The sequence below is a fragment of the Geotrypetes seraphini genome, chromosome 8 (genome assembly GCF_902459505.1).
Source record: "Geotrypetes seraphini chromosome 8, aGeoSer1.1, whole genome shotgun sequence".
NCBI lineage: Eukaryota > Metazoa > Chordata > Amphibia > Gymnophiona > Dermophiidae > Geotrypetes > Geotrypetes seraphini.
Genome location: NC_047091.1, coordinates 27,055,699 through 27,073,242, shown reverse-complemented (window position 1 = coordinate 27,073,242; position 17,544 = coordinate 27,055,699). Strand labels below are relative to the sequence as shown.

The window sequence follows — 17,544 nt, the reverse complement described above, 5'->3', positions numbered from 1 at the left end:
CCATCCCTAAGTACCATCTCATCCCTCTCGCATGGTCTGGCATCTTTCTCCTCTCCTTCCCATAGCCTGGAATCTCTTCTTTCCCATGGTCTGGCATCTCTCTCCTTCCCTCCCTCTTCTTCCCATTCTCGTGGACCCTTATTTGGGTCATCTCTCCTCCCTCCCTCCTCTCCACCACTATCATGTCCCTTTCTTCCTTTCCCCATATACATCATCTCTCTTTCCCTCACACACCACACACCTATGACCAACAATTCTTCGTTCCTTTTCCCTCCCCCACTGGCAGCATTTCTTTCTCTCCTTTCCTACTACTCCACCTGTGCAGCATTTCTCTTTTCCTCCTTTTCTAACCCCTCCCCCAGGATGTGCAGTATCTGTCCTCCCTTCCTTCCCAATTTCCATCTCCCTATTCCCTGCATCCCTCCCCTGTCAGGCTCTTCACCCGCTCAGCTGTTTCATGCGTCTTCCATTCATTCATATGATTGTGTTAGTTTCATGTTGGTCCCATTTCTTGGATTTCATTTGCCATCTTCAAGTTTACCTTATTGCTTCTATTGGCAAGATGGATCTGTTAGATATTTGCAACAATTGCTTTGGAGATGGTTGTTGGGCCAGCGAAAAACACACTACGGCGCGAGCAGTTGGGGAACGAGATCTCAGCTCGCGCTTCTCACGCCGCAACGTTGAGCGCGCGCTGAATTGGCAGAGGGCGATTGGCGCCTGCGCTGGGCACGCGAGCGGAAGAGGCGGCGACGCAGCAAGATGGCGGCGAGCACCAAGCGGGTGCTGTACGTAGGTGAGGTGAGGCGAGGCGAAGGGTGGGAAGGGGCGTCGTGCGGCCGGTACTAACCCGCGCTCTTGGCTTTGCAGGCGGACTGGCCGAGGAGGTGGACGAGAAGGTGCTGCACGCGGCCTTCATTCCCTTCGGCGACATCACGGACATCCAGATCCCGCTGGACTACGAGACCGGTGCGAAGGCTTCTTCCTTTCAGGACCCCCCTCCCCCTCCCTGGGCTCCGGCTTTGCTGCAGCTGCCTTTTTCACTGCACCTCCCCCCCCCACACACACACACGAAGGCAGCAGGTGGGGTTACGCAGTGGCGTGCCGGAGATGAGAGGCGCCCCTGCCCCCCTTCTTCTCTGACGGTCCTTTCCCTCCCCCTCCCCCATACAACTTGCTGCCCACAAACTAACCTTCCATAACCATTTCAAGCTGCCACTGATTCTCAGAACCAAAATCCATTAACATTGTGAAATTAGATTACTGGAATAGCTTATTTACAGGAAGAATTAAAACGTTTACAAATAATTCAAAATTCCGCAATAAAATTAATACAAATTTCATAGAAATAGAACCTTCTTTCTTATTTCTACTACCGTAGCAACCTTTATAAGAAACTTCTTAGGCCCTCAGCGTCACCACTCAGAACTCAAACTTATCACTGTTCTGAGTTTATGTGACAAATCGTCACTGCGTCTAATTTTTCATTTTAACTTTCGTCAAGAGCTTCAAGTAGCTTATACTTGTATTTTCTTTATCTTTAAATACTTTACATATAATTTACTTAGCTTTTGTGCAGTTGTCTCTACTTAGAGATATCTATGTCAAGCAGGGTGTCACAGCCAACATGTTTCGCGGGAACCGCTTTATCAAGGCTCCACCCCCCTTTACTGTCGACCATCTTAATAAAGCGGTTCCCGCGAAACATGTCGGCTATGACACCCTGCTTGACATAGATATCTCTAAGTAGAGACAACTGCACAAAAGCTAAGTAAATTATATGTAAAGTATTTAAAGATAAAGAAAATACAAGTATAAGCTATTTGAAGCTCTTGATGAAAGTTAAAATAAAAAATGACATAACCATCCTCCTCCCCTTCGACATCCAAGACCCCATCTCCAATGGACGCCTGAAAACAACACTGGAAACTGTAGAAAAATGGATGAAGAACCATAAGCTGAAACTGAATGCAGAGAAAACCAAATTCCTACTACTAGAGAAGGAACAAAAACCATCCCTAACAGAACTGGAAGTAAACGCAACCAAATATCCAATACAGAGCACTCTCAAAATTCTGGGAATACAATTAGACAGATGCTGCACAATGCAGACACAAATCCACAAAATCATACAAAAAGCATTCTTCATCATGCGAAACCTAAGAAAATTCTTTACCAAAGAACACTACAAGATCATTGTACAATCCCTCACACTTAGTACCTTAGATTACTGCAACAGCCTCTACCTACTATGCCCAAACAACATGATAAAACAACTACAGACCGTTCAAAACACAGCCATCAGACTCATCTACTCTCTTAGCAAATTTGACCACATCACTCCCGCCTATGTAGACTCTCACTGGCTTCTGATAAAAGCAAGATCTCAATTCAAATTCTATTGTCTACTATTTAAAGTAACCCATGGTACTGCCCCCAGCTACCTAAACAACCGCCTATACCGCTACCGCTCACCCAGATCAAGGAGAACTCAGAACCTATTCACCTTCCCTCCTCATAATGGTACCCGACGTAAGAAACTTTACGACAGCCTTCTAGCGACACAGGCAGCGAAAATTGACCCCTCCATCACCAAACTGATGATCAAAACAACAGACATCAAAGTGTTTCGAAAAGAAATCAAAACAGTTCTATTCAAAAAACACGTCCTTACTTACTAATCTCCTCCCACTCGTACATGCTTTCTCCCCCGTGAATAACACATTAGTCAATCCCTCGAACCATACCTACCAAAAAATATCCAGATTCCTAAATAAGCATCTACCACATGTATCCAATAAACTTCTTCCTTCAATGTTAGGTAATCTTCTTCTGTTACCCGAATATATTGTTATTCTCCACTGTATCCTATAAGTACTTGAATCTTTACTATGTAATTCCATCGGATAAATTCAGATATCTTCTAATTTGTAATTCTCAACTGTATCATGTAATGTACATGAATCATTGTTATATAATTCTCTCGGTAATGTCCAGATATCTTCTCATTTGTAATCCGCTTAGAACTGCAAGGCACAAGCGGAATAGAAATCACTAATGTAATGTAAAATGAAAAATTAGACCCAGTGACGATTTGTCACATAAAGCTCAGAACAGTGATAAGTTTGAATTCTGAGTGGTGACGCTGAGGGCCTAAGAAGTTTCTTATAAAGGTTGCTAGTAGAAATAAGAAAGAAGGTTCTATTTCTATGAAATTTGTATATATGAGATAGCCACCTGAAATTCTTTATGCTAGAGAAATATCGGCAATAAAATTAATAACACAATCTACTTCGAAATGCCCATTGGCTGCCAATTAAACAGTACAAAATCTCTCTCAGAACAGCCCTGATTTATTGATAAATATCTTATCCCATATGACCCACCCTGCAGTCTTAGATCATCTAATCGTAAATTGCTGACGGTCCCCTCCCTTCATATAATAGGAACCAAAAGGCAAGACTTTTTCTCAGTCGTAGCCCCTCAACTTTGGAATAACCTACCAGCTCTTGTTAGAGAAACAGCTAATCTCGAACGTTTCAAAAGCCTACTCAAGAGTCATTTATTTAAAGAAGCTTTTAACATTTGATTTAAATTTTACAGTATCCTTTTTAACTCTTAAGGAATTAAGCAGCAACGAGCCCTTTTCTTTTGTTTTTTTTCCTTATTTGTCCTATCCAAATTGTATTTCTAAGCCTATTTCTTTTTGTCTCCTATCTGTCTGTCTCATTTATCCCTTTTTAATATGCCTATTATGCTTTCTTTTTGTAAGTATTAATGGTATTGCTAATGGCATTTTTATTATGTTCATGCTCTTTATATATATATATATATATATATATAGTAAACTCGCTTAGAAATTAGATAAGCGATTAAATCAAATTTTAATAAAACCTTGAAACCTAGGCATGGGACCCAGAAGTGACATCAGAGGAGAGCCGACGCTGGCGCGAACAGCAGGTTGCAGTTACTGTTCACACCAGTGAAGGACTACAGTTGGGGGGGGGAGTGAAAGAGTAGGACGGGTGCCAGCACCCCCACCAAGATGGCACCCAAGGCAGACCCCCCCCCTCGACTACACCACTGGTTATATTTGCTTTAGTACTGTGGTAGTAGACCAGTAAGAACAAATACCTTCAGTATTGCTTTCCTTTTTTTTATTCATATTTAATTACAAGTGTTATAAAATTTTCAAACTAATAAAATAATATTGAACAGTGTATCATTAAAAAAGAACATGCACATTGTTTTGTTTCTTTAGCATCCCTCCAGACCGGCACAGACGCTCAGCTCCTCTGTCAGCAGGTTGTGCATTCCCCCTTAGAATCAGTCTGTTCTCAGTCTCTTAAAAAAATTATCAAATTGAATTACCAATACTGACTATTGGCCCAAGAGTTAATACTCCTGTGAAATCTGAGTAGGTTACTATTCTGATGAAGCTGTATAAGCCGAGTTAAATTTTTCCCCTGAAAAGAAGGTGGGAACTGTTAACTTGTATAAGCCATGGGTGGGAGTGGGGATGGGGGGTTTATATTAAAGTATAATCTTTATTCCTTTGTAGTGTCCTGCATTTCCCTTCCACCTTTCTTTCTCCATTGCAAGCCAACCTGACTTTTCTGCTCCACATCCAGTGTTATACCCTTGATATGCAGCATTTCTGCCCTCTTCCCCCAATCCCTTTCCACTAGTGACTGTTACTTCCTCTTGCTTCCCATTCCCACTGTGACTGGCAGTTGACTCTTGCTTCCCACCCACCCCTGCGCTGACCATTATTTCTTATGTTCCTTCCTGGCTGCTGCAGCCATCACTTCCATTGACAATTTAGTTAAAACAAGCTGAGCTGGTACGTGGCCTTGAGTTTGCATGCTCAAGACCTCCTGGTTCCCACCCTCAGAGAGATAGGAGCAAAAGTGAAGTACCAGGAGAGGGAAGCTTTTTTTTTTGGGGGGGGGGGCAAAAATCTCAGTTTATAAACAAATATATACAGAATTTAAATTCCTTAAACTGGTGCAACATATATTTATATAGCAACATAGTACATGATTACAGATAGAATTGCACAGTCCATCAAGTTTGCCCAACAAGATAAGTTAATATGTGATATATGCATACTTCATCTCTTCTTAAAATGGCACAGACTTTATAACTCTGCCCAATATTGGCCTTATTCCCAAACTACTAGAGTTGCTATCAAAGTTCCACTCCAGCCCATCAGGATCTAATTTTACTAGGCATAATCAGGGCACATTGTCAATGAGGCCTATTATGATGGGCAAATAATTTGATAGGTCATATAAGTAGTATCTTGTCCCTAAATGATGTAAAAACTTTGTAACTAAACAAAGGATTCTAAATTAGTCTCTTTTCTATAGATAACCAGTGTAGTTCTACCAACATGAATGGTACATGATCAGAACTCCTTAATGAACCTAATGGCCATCTTTTGGGTCTAGGACGTCTTCTGAGCTTCTCACAACTTTATCAGGGAAAGCGTGGAGCCTTGCGGTGCACAGCAGAGGAGAAAGCAAGGAGACAGAGCAAGATGTTATGAATTCTGTCCCTAAGGACTCTTTGTGTTTGGGTTTTTTAAAAAGTTACCAAATTAGAATTTGGGAGGAACAGGTGAATTTCTACAAGGACTTTGTTGTAGTCATTGCCAAGTCTGCAAAGTGCTCTATAGTCCCAATAAAATAAAGTTAAAATAATCCACTTTATTTATTTTTTTTATTTTTATAATTCTTTATTCATTTTAAAACTTTCATCAAGTGTACAAAAATTGCAACACAATAACATAGATTTAACCACTTGTACATCTTATCATTATAACTTATAGTTGTAAATATAACCCTCCCTCTCCCATCCTGAAATCCTTTTAGTAATTTTTATTTTTCATATAATAGAAACCCTCCCCCCACCCCACCCTTATCTTACATATTAAATATAGAAATATTGGAAAAATAATCCACTTTAGATAAAAACCCATTTACCATGTATCATTTTCAAGCAAACCATTTTTATTTTATGAGCTGAAATTTAAATAATGGAACACTAACCATGGGTGCAAATGGTTCTCAGCTTATAGGTTTGGTGGCCAAAATGGGTTAAAGGCAAACACACCAATGAGTATTTAATCTGCTTCTCAAAAAGGTGTTACAGAAAATGAAGCTGGTTTACTGCTGTTAATGTGTCTCATTTGTAACTGCTTGTTTTTCTCTGTTCTAGAAAAGCATAGAGGATTTGCCTTCATTGAATTTGAGATGGCAGAGGTGAAAATGATTAGCCTTGTTCTTTTTTTCCTTCTCTCTCTATTCTACACTTAGATGAGTAGGCTGTGCTGTAGAAGTCAACTGGATGAATGATTAGTAACTCGCTTTTTCTTTCTCTTAATAGGATGCTGCAGCGGCTATTGATAACATGGTATGAACCAAGATTTTGCATTACATGGTTCAGTTTTCTTTCAAATTCTTGAAGAGCCTGGATACCCAGACCTGAATGTGTGTTCACCATCCCCTCTATGTTTTAACAGTAGCAAATATCTTCTTTCATTGTAGCTGCTAACTTTGTCTTTCTGTCCAAACTCTTCTGTAAAAGAGTTTTATATCTAGAAGTCTTTGGTGTCTATCACTCTGTGCAAAATATTTGTGAATATTCCTGGTTTGTTGTCTGCATTTGCATAAGCTATGTTTTTATTTTAACTGTTAGTAGCTTTTAAAAAATGTGCTGGTCTTTCCCCTTTCTCTCTCCCACTATATAAAGAAACATATTAATATGGATTTATTTCTTAGAAGCAGTCTTTCATCTCAGAAAGACACACCTACTTCTAAGCTGCTTTTTTCACCCAATTGAATCATTTCTGCTTTTTGAGAGGAATATTTACTTTTCTGTACAATTCTCTGCAGAATGAATCCGAGTTGTTTGGTAGAACAATTCGTGTCAACTTGGCTAAACCAATGAGGATTAAAGAGGGGTCTTCCAGAGCTGGTATGTTTAAAAAAAGAAATAAAAACAAGCAGGTGACATTGAGAGAGAAACATAAGAGAGACTTCTTGGAGGTTGAAAACTTCTAGACGGGCGTCTATTTGTCTAGAGCAGTGTATCGCAAACTGTGCCGTGAGACGCTGGGGAGGAGGAGAGGCGCCGGGTGACTGCCTACAGGATATGCCTCTCGCAGCCAGCGCCTCTCCTTGCGCCTTCCCTGCTGGCATCCCCTCACTGGTGGATTAGGGTCCGTCTGGAGGGCCTTCACGCATGCACAGACTTCGATGTGATGACGTCGAGCCGTGGCCACTAAGTCTAAAACAGCAAATACGACAGGGGCCATCACTAGGCTTCGTGCCTCCCTTTAACCTTTTTTTGCCTTGGGCTCAACCTTTCTCAGGATCTCGCTGTCCAGGTTACACCCTCCCTTACCTGTGATTAATCTTCTCTCTCCATCTTTCTCCCCCAACAACAGGGTCAAGCATCAGCTTTCTCTGTTGTCTCTCCAATGTGTTCAACTCCCAGCTCCCTTGTTCTCTCTGTCCTTAGGCTCATGCTCCTTTCTTTCTGTCCTCTTTCTCCCCCTGTCCCCCCCCAAAACCCTCTAGCACATAGTTCCTTTTTTAGTTTGCCCTGCTGCACCCATGCAGCTGTGACTACATATTGGGCCATATCCTCTTCTGCTGCCAGCTGGAGTGCTGATCTGAACTGCGAGAGACAGCATGGAGCAGTGCACTTCAAATCAGTGTTCTGAGTCCAGGCAGCATATGAGGAGAAGGATGTGGCCCGGTGTTGCCTGATTGTCATGGGGGGAGGTGAAGGGGTGCTGATATTACCTGTGCATAATCTGCATTGTACATCTGTAAAGAATCCCCCTAGCTGTAGGGGGCTGCTAGTTGCCTGTTACCTTTGTGACTGTACAGCGCTGCGTACATCTGGTAGCGCTCTAGAAATAATAGTCATTGGCTCCTGAGGGAGTGTTAGGTGAGTGTTTTAGCCGGAGTGAGAAGTTTGCATGTTCTGTGCTGTGCTGTGAGGAAGGGGGGCCTGATTTTGTGGGCTGTTTTGTAGCCATGCAGAAAGAGGCCCCCTCTGTTGGTGTCGGAGGGTAGTAGGTAGTCTTTATACACTGACCTCAGAATAAGAATGACTGCTGACAATGTGATGGGGGAGGGGAGTAACTACTGAGTTTCATGTGGGGTTTGGTGGGAGAGTCAGATGTCAGACTGGGGAGAGATGACTTAGCAGTGGGTGTCAGCTAATCTAAATTTAGAGCTGTTTTGTGTGATCAAAAATGAAATAAAATAAGTGTAATACATTCTACACCAGTGGTCTTAAACCCAAACCCTTTGCAGGGCCACATTTTGGATTTGTAGTTACTTGGAGGGCCTCAGAAAAAATAGTTCATGTCTTATTAAAGAAATGACAATTTTGCATGAGGTAAAACTCTTTATAGTTTATAAATCTTTCCTTTTGGCTAAGTCTTAATAATAATATTGTCATTTATAGCTAAAGAGACATATGATCAAGAAACTTATATTTTACTTTTGTGATTATGATAAACATACCTGGCAGGCTACATGTTTGAGACCATCGTTCTAGAGGGAAATTAGCAAATGTGAACTTTTTGCCTTGCAGTCTAGACAGACATTCTTTTATGTTTTTAGACATGTAACCAGTGTCTCACTTCCCTACCCCAGGACTTCAGTGTTCTCGTTCTCTCATATCCCAGGCCTTTTTTCTTTTTTGTTTTGCAGTTTGGTCTGATGATGACTGGTTGAAAAAGTTTTCAGGAAAGACGCTGGAGAATGCTGAAGAAAGTGCCTCAGAACCTACAAAACTCATAACAGATGTAGGTAGCAGATGAAATGGGAACCGATTGTTACAGGTGTAGCATGGTCCAGTGTAGCAAATGAGTATCTGCACTGAGAACAGACTGTGCTAGGCGGAGAGGCCACACATTCAGATTTAGTAAGTCTTTAGTTTTTGTCTTTCAGGTTGAGCCCCCAGCTAAAAAGTCGAGAGCAAATCCTCAGGTTTACATGGACATAAAAATTGGAAACAAGCCAGCAGGCAGGATCCGGTTCCTTTTGCGTTCTGACATTGTACCAATGACAGCAGGTAGGTGTGAAGTAAAAGAGTCAGTAGCTCTTAACAATATTGTAGTAAAATGGGGTTTAATGTGCATTGAAACTTTTTATCCTGCAGGCCTCAGGCTTATCAGGTCAGCCTCCTTCCCATAAGCTAGCCTGTCGGTGGTGGATTGAGCCTTGCAAAATTATATTGCAGAGTGAGGTTCGGACAGCTTATTTCCCGGTATTAACATTCTGCACTGTCGTTAGTTAGAAAGCTGTAATTTTGTGTCTGATTAGCCCTTCAGCCACAGCTCATGGAGACTTAGCCCCTGACTTTCTAAAAACTCTTACAGATGAAGCAGATCTGAGAACACCTGTCCCAGCTCTGTATAACCCTAGTGAAGACACCCTGTACTGAACCTCACTGGGCACCAGCATAAATAGCGCAACCTGTGAGGGTAGTGAGATCTGTGTGAATGGTTGGTTGTACTCTTTGGCTGTTTGCAGAATTAAATCTTTTGTTTTTCTTTACTTTTTCCAACTGTTTAGCTCATTTATTTTATATATTGTCTTTCATATTGATATTGGAGCGATTTACAATCTAATAGAGTCACAGATAAAAGTACCTGAAATACCATTGCAAATAATACAGTGGGCAAACACATGACACCAACCGCCACCCCACCCCTCCAAAAAGAAAAGGGGGAGGCAGGAGCATGGAAGAGCAGCAGGCTAAAAACCAAGGGAGCCCAATTCAAATCCCACTGCAGCCCCTTTTCACCTTGGGCAAGCCACTTAACTCTCCAGTGCCTTGAGTACAGACTTAAATTGTAAACCCTCCTCCGGTGATAGGAAAAATAACTATTGTACCTGAATGTGTATTGTTTTGATATATTTCAGGCTTTGTTGGCGGTATATAAAAGCTAAATGCACTTTAAGATAAATTATAATATTTGTTAGAAAATATTGTAGATAAATATTAGCCCCCTTAGTGACAATCGCAAACTATTTTCCGAAAGCCTACTGAAACAGCCAAATCTTACTTTCCTCCTAAGCTTATGCCTTTCGCCACGGGAGAACCAAGAGTCATCTAGTAGCGCTGGAGGCAACTCTTCTCATGGAATGGGCAGAGGCTCATCTTCTGGACATCTCGACTTCACACATAGTGGGAGTGGACAATGTCCAGGTGGACTTCCTGAGTCGTGGAAGCCTTCAAGTTGATGGTTCAGTCATGGGGTTGGCCGGTCATGGACCTAATTGCCATGAGTGTCAACCCCAAAGTGCTGAGGTTTTTCAGTCAGTGCGGGGATTGTCAGGCCGAGGGTTTGGATGCTCTGGTGCAGACTTAGCCGAAGGACAGCCTCTCCTCTGTGTCCTATAGTTGACAGAGTTCTTCACATTGCCTGGCACACAGGCTGCGTGATCCTGGTGGCTTTGGACTGGCCCAAGTGCTTATGATACACGGTTCTGGTTCATCTTCTTGTGGCAGATCCTGTTCCTCTGCCCCTCTCGCACGATCTTCAGACTTGGCCCATTCCTATGTTCGATCTGGGTCCTTTTTGTCTTACGGCCTAGCTCTTGAAAGGGAACGCCTAGGTAAGAAAGGATATTTAAACAAGGTTCCTACCCAGCACTGCTTCTGAGTAAATTCCATTTACTGTCCTCTGTTGGCTGTTCCAATTTCTGATCCAGTTTATTACCACTTTGCATCCCATCCTCAGGCTGCTAAGTTTATTCACAAGCCTCTTATGGGGAATGGTTTCAAAGGTTATGCTGAAATTTAAATAGACCACATCAAATTTCCAACTCAGCTGGCAAGTAAAACGCTTCCCAACGAAATCCAAGGAGGCAAAACGAAATAATAAAATGGTAGCTAGCAGAGGTATGGTCAACCCCGTGGAATTCTGGTCACACTACGACATAACTTCTAGTTCAGTCTCAGACTCTTTCTCAGCGGACTCTTGGACTAATATGAGTAACCAGATACTAAACAAAATGGCCCCCACTAAATTAAAGAAAAAGAGAAAAAATAATCTGGATGGCTGGTATGATGCCGAGTTAGTGAATGTGAAACGGGAGTTATGCAAACTAGAAAGACAATGGTTGAAATCAGGGGACAGTGAAGGGAGATCGAACTGGAGACTAAAATTAAAAGAATACAAAATACTAATAAAGAAACGCACTAACTTTTACGCCCAAAAAATTGGCTCTCCGAACACTTATAGTAGAAATCTCTTTGAACTAGTTAACAATCTCTACGACCTACAGGCCTTTTCCTGTTCGACCCTAGATTCCCCACCATCTGCAGACGCTCTGGCTGAATTCTTCAACAACAAAATCAATAATTTGAGATCCAAACTAACGGGCTCCAAATCCAACATTTCGAACTACCCAGTTGCCCAATACAAAGATGAACCTAAGGTAGATATGTCCTGGAACAATTTTACCACTCCATCCTGGCAACAGTTCTGTAAACTCTATATGAAATACGCGGATTCCTACTGCAGATTAGACTTCTGCTCACCAAACATTATGAAAGTCGCCCCAGTCACCTTCAAAGCCAACCTATATAATTGGCTTTCCTCCCTTTTACTAACCGGTACATTCCCTGAGGATCTAGGCCAGATTCAGATCACACCGATCGTAAAAAATCCTAAGGAATCTTATCAAGCTAACAGCAAATTACAGATCTATTGCGAGTACCCCCTTATTTGTCAAGCTGATGGAAGGCCTGGTCAACCAAGAATTAGTAACGTATTTGGACAAATTTAGCATACTACAAGACAATCAGTCAGGTTTTTGATCTGGGTTTAGCACAGAAACGGTCATTGCATCACTTCTAGATTTCCTTCATACCTTATTCAGTCAAGGCACAAGTGCACTAGTTCTGCAATTAGACTTAAGTAGTGCCTTCGATTTGGTCGATCATGCTATTCTTATTAACTGTCTGGAGTAAATTGGTCTTTCAGGCAATGTGCCGAAATGGTTCCAGGGTTTTTTGAGTAAAAGATCATATCAAGTCTATATTGACAACAAACATTCCTGCAGCTGGGTAAACTCTTGCGGAGTCCCACAGGGCTCTCCTCTATCCCCTACATTGTTCAACATTTACCTTGCCTCACTGGGGAACTTACTGCAAAACTTAAAAGTTAAATTCTATATCTATGCAGACGATATCACGATAGTTATTCCCCTTAAAAACATAGAAATAGACGGCAGATAAGGGCCACGGCCCATCTAGTCTGCCCACCCCAAAGACCCTCCCCTACCTTTCTCTGTGAATAGATCCCACGTGTCTGTCCCATTTTGGCCTTAAAATCAGGCATGCTGCTGGCCTCAATAACCTGAAGTGGAAGACTATTCCAGCGATCAACCACCCTTTCAGTAAAAAAGAATTTCCTGGTGTCCCCGTGCAGTTTCCCACCCCTGATTTTCCACGGATGCCCCCTTGTTGCCGCTGGACCCTTGAAAAAGAAGATATCTTCTTCCACCTCGATGCGGTCCGTGAGATACTTAAATGTCTCGATCATGTCACCCCTCTCTCTGCGTTCCTCGAGTGAGTATAGCTTTAATTTATCCAGCCGTTCCTCGTACGGGAGATCCTTGAGTCCCGAGACCATCCTGGTGGCCATTCTCTGGACCGACACAAGTCTCCGAACAACCTTGCAGTAATGCGGCCTCCAGAACTGTACACAGTACTCCAGGTGGGGCCTCACCATGAATCTATATAATGGCATAATGACTTCAGGCTTACGGCTGACAAAACTCCTGCGTATGCAACCTATGATTTGCCTTGCCTTGGATGAAGCTTGCTCCACTTGATTGGCAGTTTTCATGTTCTCACTGACGATCACCCCTAAGTCTCGTTCTGCTTCAGTTCTTGTTAGGATCTCACCATTAAGGGTGTAAGTCTTGCATGGATTTTGGCTGCCCAGGTGCATGACTTTGCATTTTTTGGCATTGAAGCTGAGTTGCCAGGACCTAGACCAGCGCTCCAGTAGTAGTAGGTCGTGCATCATGTTGTCAGGTATTGAATCTATGTCCGTTGTGCTTTTGCCCACTACATTGCCCAGTTTGGCGTCATCGGCGAATAATGTCATTTTACCTCGCAGCCCTTCCGCTAAGTCTCTTATAAAGATGTTGAAAAGTATCGGGCCCAAGACCGAGCCTTGCGGCACCCCACTACCCTGACTTCTGAGACAATGAATCAACTATCATCCATTATAAAGCAAATCGAATTATGGATGACAGAATTCAAATTGAAACTCAACTCAGACAAAACCAAATTTTTCCTGACAAGCCCAAACGACAAAATTAAAGACACATCAATCTTCTTGAATGGTCAGGTCTTCACTATTGACCATTCCATAAAAATTCTGGGAGTGACTCTGGACCGCCACCTCACTAAACGCTCACACAGATTTACTGGTTAGAAAATGCTTCTCGATACTATGGAAACTCAGAACCATCAGAAAATACTTTGATGCAGCATCATTCCGCCTATTGGTTCAATCTTCCATCTTGAGCATGCTCGACTTTTGCAACATCATTTACTTGGGATCCTTAAAAAAAAACCATTCTAAGACTCAGAGTTATTCAGAATTCAGCAGTTCGATTGATTTTTGGGCTGAAGAAATGGGAACACATAGTCCTTAATATCAAAAACCTCATTGGCTGCCCCTGGAAGCAAGAGTTCTGTTTAAATTTTTCTGTCTTTGTTACAAATCAGTATTCGGTCTGGCCCCCACGTACCTGGTTTCCCAATTTAATCTGGATAGTTCTATTAGGCTCACACGTAGAATTCATCTGTTCACCTATCCGACAATTAAGGCCTGCCACTACAAAAGATTCCTAGACAGAACGCTCATGTTCCAGGCAGGCAAATGGAACGATTGGCTGGATAAAATTATCATGCATTCCTCATCCTACCTCAATTTTAGAAAATCTGTAAAAACAAATCTGTTTAATCGAATTGTAACCTAAGAATTTTCATAAACTTTCCTCTTCTTCCTTTCTGTAAGCTTGTAAGCGATGTCTTTGGATTGTGACCACTTCACTGTTTGTTCAGTTCCTTTCGTTGTGAACTGCCTCGAATCATCATGGCTTATATTTGATAACAATGTAGTGTAAACTCTTCGCTGATTGTCCAGCACTTCTTGTTGTAAACTACCTTGAACTTTCATGGCTTTGGCGGTATATAAGAATAAAATTTTTATTATTATTATTATCTTCGATCCATTTCTTTTGGATTCATTTGGCACAATTTACTTTGTGTTTCGTCAGATGTTGGATTGTAGAAAATTCACTATTCTATCCTTCATTATTTTTCCCTCCACTGAGGTTAGACCTGCTGTCCTGTTGTTTTCCACCTCTCTTCCTTGTTCCCACTTTTGTGAAGAGGAACCACATAGCCTTTTCTCCAGCCCTCGGGAATGTCTCCCATTTCTATTAAGTGCATCCTTTTAGAGGATTTGCCTGGGATGTATCTCATGGAGTTTCCATAGCTTTGTCTACTTCAGTTTAGCAAGTTCTTCATAAACGCAATTTTCAGTAAACAGTTTGGCACCTGTACCATCCCTCTATGTATACTTGAGGTTGCTGTTAACTTCTAACCCCCATTCCTGAAAAACTCCCTAACCCCCTACTTGACCTGTTTATCTGTTGATTAGATTGTAAGCTCTACTGAGCGGGGACTGTCTCATGAATGTTTTAATGTACAGCACTGCATACGTCTAGCGGCACTATAGAGATAAGTAGTAGTCAATCTGTGGACCTTCTGTAGGTTTTTCTTCTGTGGATTCTGAACAGAAGTATTTGTCGAGTATTCTGATTTTCCCTCATAACTTTCCACATTGTGGGTGGGAGGGAGGAAAGGGAAGAGTTGTTGGTAGGAGAGAGGTTTATTTAATAGATAAAAATATATTTGAAGTGGCTGTGTTTAAAGCTGGTACCTTGAAGAAACAACTGGGTGTCTGGTATTTTGTAAAGTAGTTGGTTCAATATTAAATGAAAAAAGTTCTTTAAAAAAACTGAACAGTTTTAGAAGTTAGGGAGGAATTGAGATGAGAAAAGATGAACAGGCTGGAGTAGGTAGAACAGAGGAAAGGGGCCAGATTAATAGGGTTATTGCTGCTTTTTCTCCTGAGAGAATGAGCAAGCAATTGGAATAATCTGAGCATAAGCAATGATGGTGAAATTAGGTTTTTAGAGTAGGAAAATGGCAGATTTGATATTGAATTGATCAATGCAAGATGTTCATGGCCATTTTGCTTAACTGGCTGATTCTAGAAAATAAATTTAACCACTCATTGTAGTATTTAAAGAGCTATTTGATGCTTAGAACTTCGTTTTTTTTTTTATTTACTGCCTTATTTTCCAGAGAATTTCCGCTGTCTGTGTACTCATGAGAAGGGCTTTGGCTTCAAGGGTAGCAGTTTTCACCGTATAATCCCACAATTCATGTGTCAGGGTGGTGATTTCACAAACCACAATGGCTCTGGTGGCAAATCCATCTATGGGAAGAAATTTGCAGATGAGAATTTCATCCTAAAGCACACAGGACCAGGTGAGGTGTAGGCTTTGCCTGCTCTTTGTTCTTATGTTTCTATGTTTCTATAGTCTCCGTTCAGGCTCGTTCATCTCGGTTTATGCTTTTTTTCCAAAATTGAATAAGACAGGTTCAGAATTGGTGTGAAAAAAATCATTCTTTGTAATTCTTACTTTGTATTATGCTCTGCTTTAGGACTTCTTTCAATGGCAAATTCTGGCTCAAATACCAATGGCTCCCAGTTTTTCATCACATGTGACAAAACTGATTGGCTGGACGGAAAGCATGTAGTATTTGGAGAAGTGATGGAAGGCATGGACATAGCCCGACAGATAGAGGTGGGTCAACTTGGGACAGTCGTCTTAAAACAGAGCTGATCGTGTATCGCCTCCTGCTTTGCGAGTCTGTTCTTACAACTTTCTTTGTTTTTACAAAGGCTCAAGGCAGTAAAGATGGGAAACCCAAACAAAAGGTGATCATTTCTGATTGTGGGGAGTATGTGTGATGCATTGCTGCTCTTTCCCGTCCACTGCATGTGGTGAAAAAGAAAGAAACCCCCCGTGGACTTCACTGGGGTCTGAACTGAGAGCGATGCTTCAGGAATTGCCTGGATTCTCAGCTGACTGCGTGGTTTTCAAGAACTGTGAAATTCTCTTCAGAAAGCGGGTGGTACGTTTTCAGGATGGGATGTGATTGGACATCTAGTGGAGTTCTGTCATTACTTTCTCTGGCAATGCTCGGGTGACGTCTTGAAACATCTCACACACGCCTCTCAAGTTTCATAACTCTTATATGATTTTGGCATAAATGCTTTGTAAACAGATGCTGCAAGTTCATTCATTTACAACGCGTTAAATACTTTTCAGAAATTATGTAACAGTTTTTCATTTACAGACTCATGTCTGAAAAGAAATATAATTGGATTTTGCTCCAATTTGCTTGTTAAAAACAAGTACTTTCTTCTGGGGGGGGTTACTTGAACCACAGCAGTTGCCCCCTCTGTACTGCTGGCCATGATATGGTCAACAGGTTCTATGGGAAGGGTTTTTTGGTTTTCTGTTTAGCATACCAGCCTTTCATTTAGTCCATTTTCATAGCTAGGAAGAATAACTTCCTTCTTGGGCTTGGGGGGAGAGGGCATGCTTTTTCTCTGTAACTTACTGTGCAGTTTGAGCAGTCACCGCAGGATCAGAGCTGAGCTAAGCATGACACTTGTACACAAGATCCTGAATGGTGAGGTGAATACAGCCTCTAGATCAGGGGTGAAGCCTTGGTCCTTGAGGACCATAACACAGTCAGGTTTTCAGGATTTCCACAATGAATATGCATGAGATCTGTTTGCATACAATAAGGCAGTTTCTTCTGTTCACTGAAAGGGTTTAAATAAGTGGTTGGGACATTGTTTCCTCACCTTAAGACAAGAAAACTACAGGGTTGAGAGCGACTAGGCCTCAGGGGGGAAATAACTGAGAGAAACCCTAATTCAGTTTTTCATATAAGATGCATTAATAGAGCATAAATTAGTGGTTGGGATGTTGTTTCCTCACTTTAATAATAATAATAATAATAATTTTATTTCTTATATACCGCTATACCCTAAGTTCGAAGCGGTTTACAGTGGAGTCATGTCTAGAGAGAGTACAGTGTTGACAGTAGGATACAGGATAATACAAAGTGAGCAGGTACTGGGGTGATTACAGTAAGGTACGAGATATTAACACGAAAAAACAGTTACAGTATGTTTACAATGAGGTACAGGGTACTGGGGTGTTTACAATAAGGTACAAGATATTAACAAGAGAACAGTTACAGGATGTTTACAATAAGATACAGGAAGTACCAAGTAAGGTACGAGATATTAACATGAAAAACAGTTACAGTACAGTTAAGATAAGAAAACTCTTCAGGGTTGAGAGCAACTAGGCCAAGGCTTCTGAGGCCTGG

The 17,544-nt window shown here is 41.6% G+C and overlaps 1 protein-coding gene across 3 annotated transcripts; it reads left to right on the top strand.

Moving 5' to 3' along the window:
- The first annotated feature begins 638 nt into the window (after positions 1-638).
- Positions 639-17,489, top strand: PPIE (peptidylprolyl isomerase E). Of its 3 annotated transcripts, none has more exons than XM_033953657.1 (10): positions 639-796; positions 871-969; positions 6,223-6,266; positions 6,391-6,417; positions 6,900-6,981; positions 8,736-8,830; positions 8,976-9,099; positions 15,433-15,618; positions 15,796-15,938; positions 16,037-17,489. In XM_033953657.1, the coding sequence occupies exons 1-10, from the start codon at positions 763-765 to the stop codon at positions 16,103-16,105; spliced, it is 903 nt and encodes a 300-aa protein (XP_033809548.1). In that variant the 5' UTR covers positions 639-762; the 3' UTR covers positions 16,106-17,489. The 3 variants fall into 3 exon arrangements, with proteins under 3 accessions (XP_033809548.1, XP_033809550.1, XP_033809551.1); XM_033953659.1 differs by having other exon boundaries at positions 784-801; XM_033953660.1 differs by lacking the exons at positions 639-796; positions 871-969; positions 6,900-6,981 and having other exon boundaries at positions 6,228-6,266.
- The last annotated feature ends 55 nt before the right edge of the window (positions 17,490-17,544 follow it).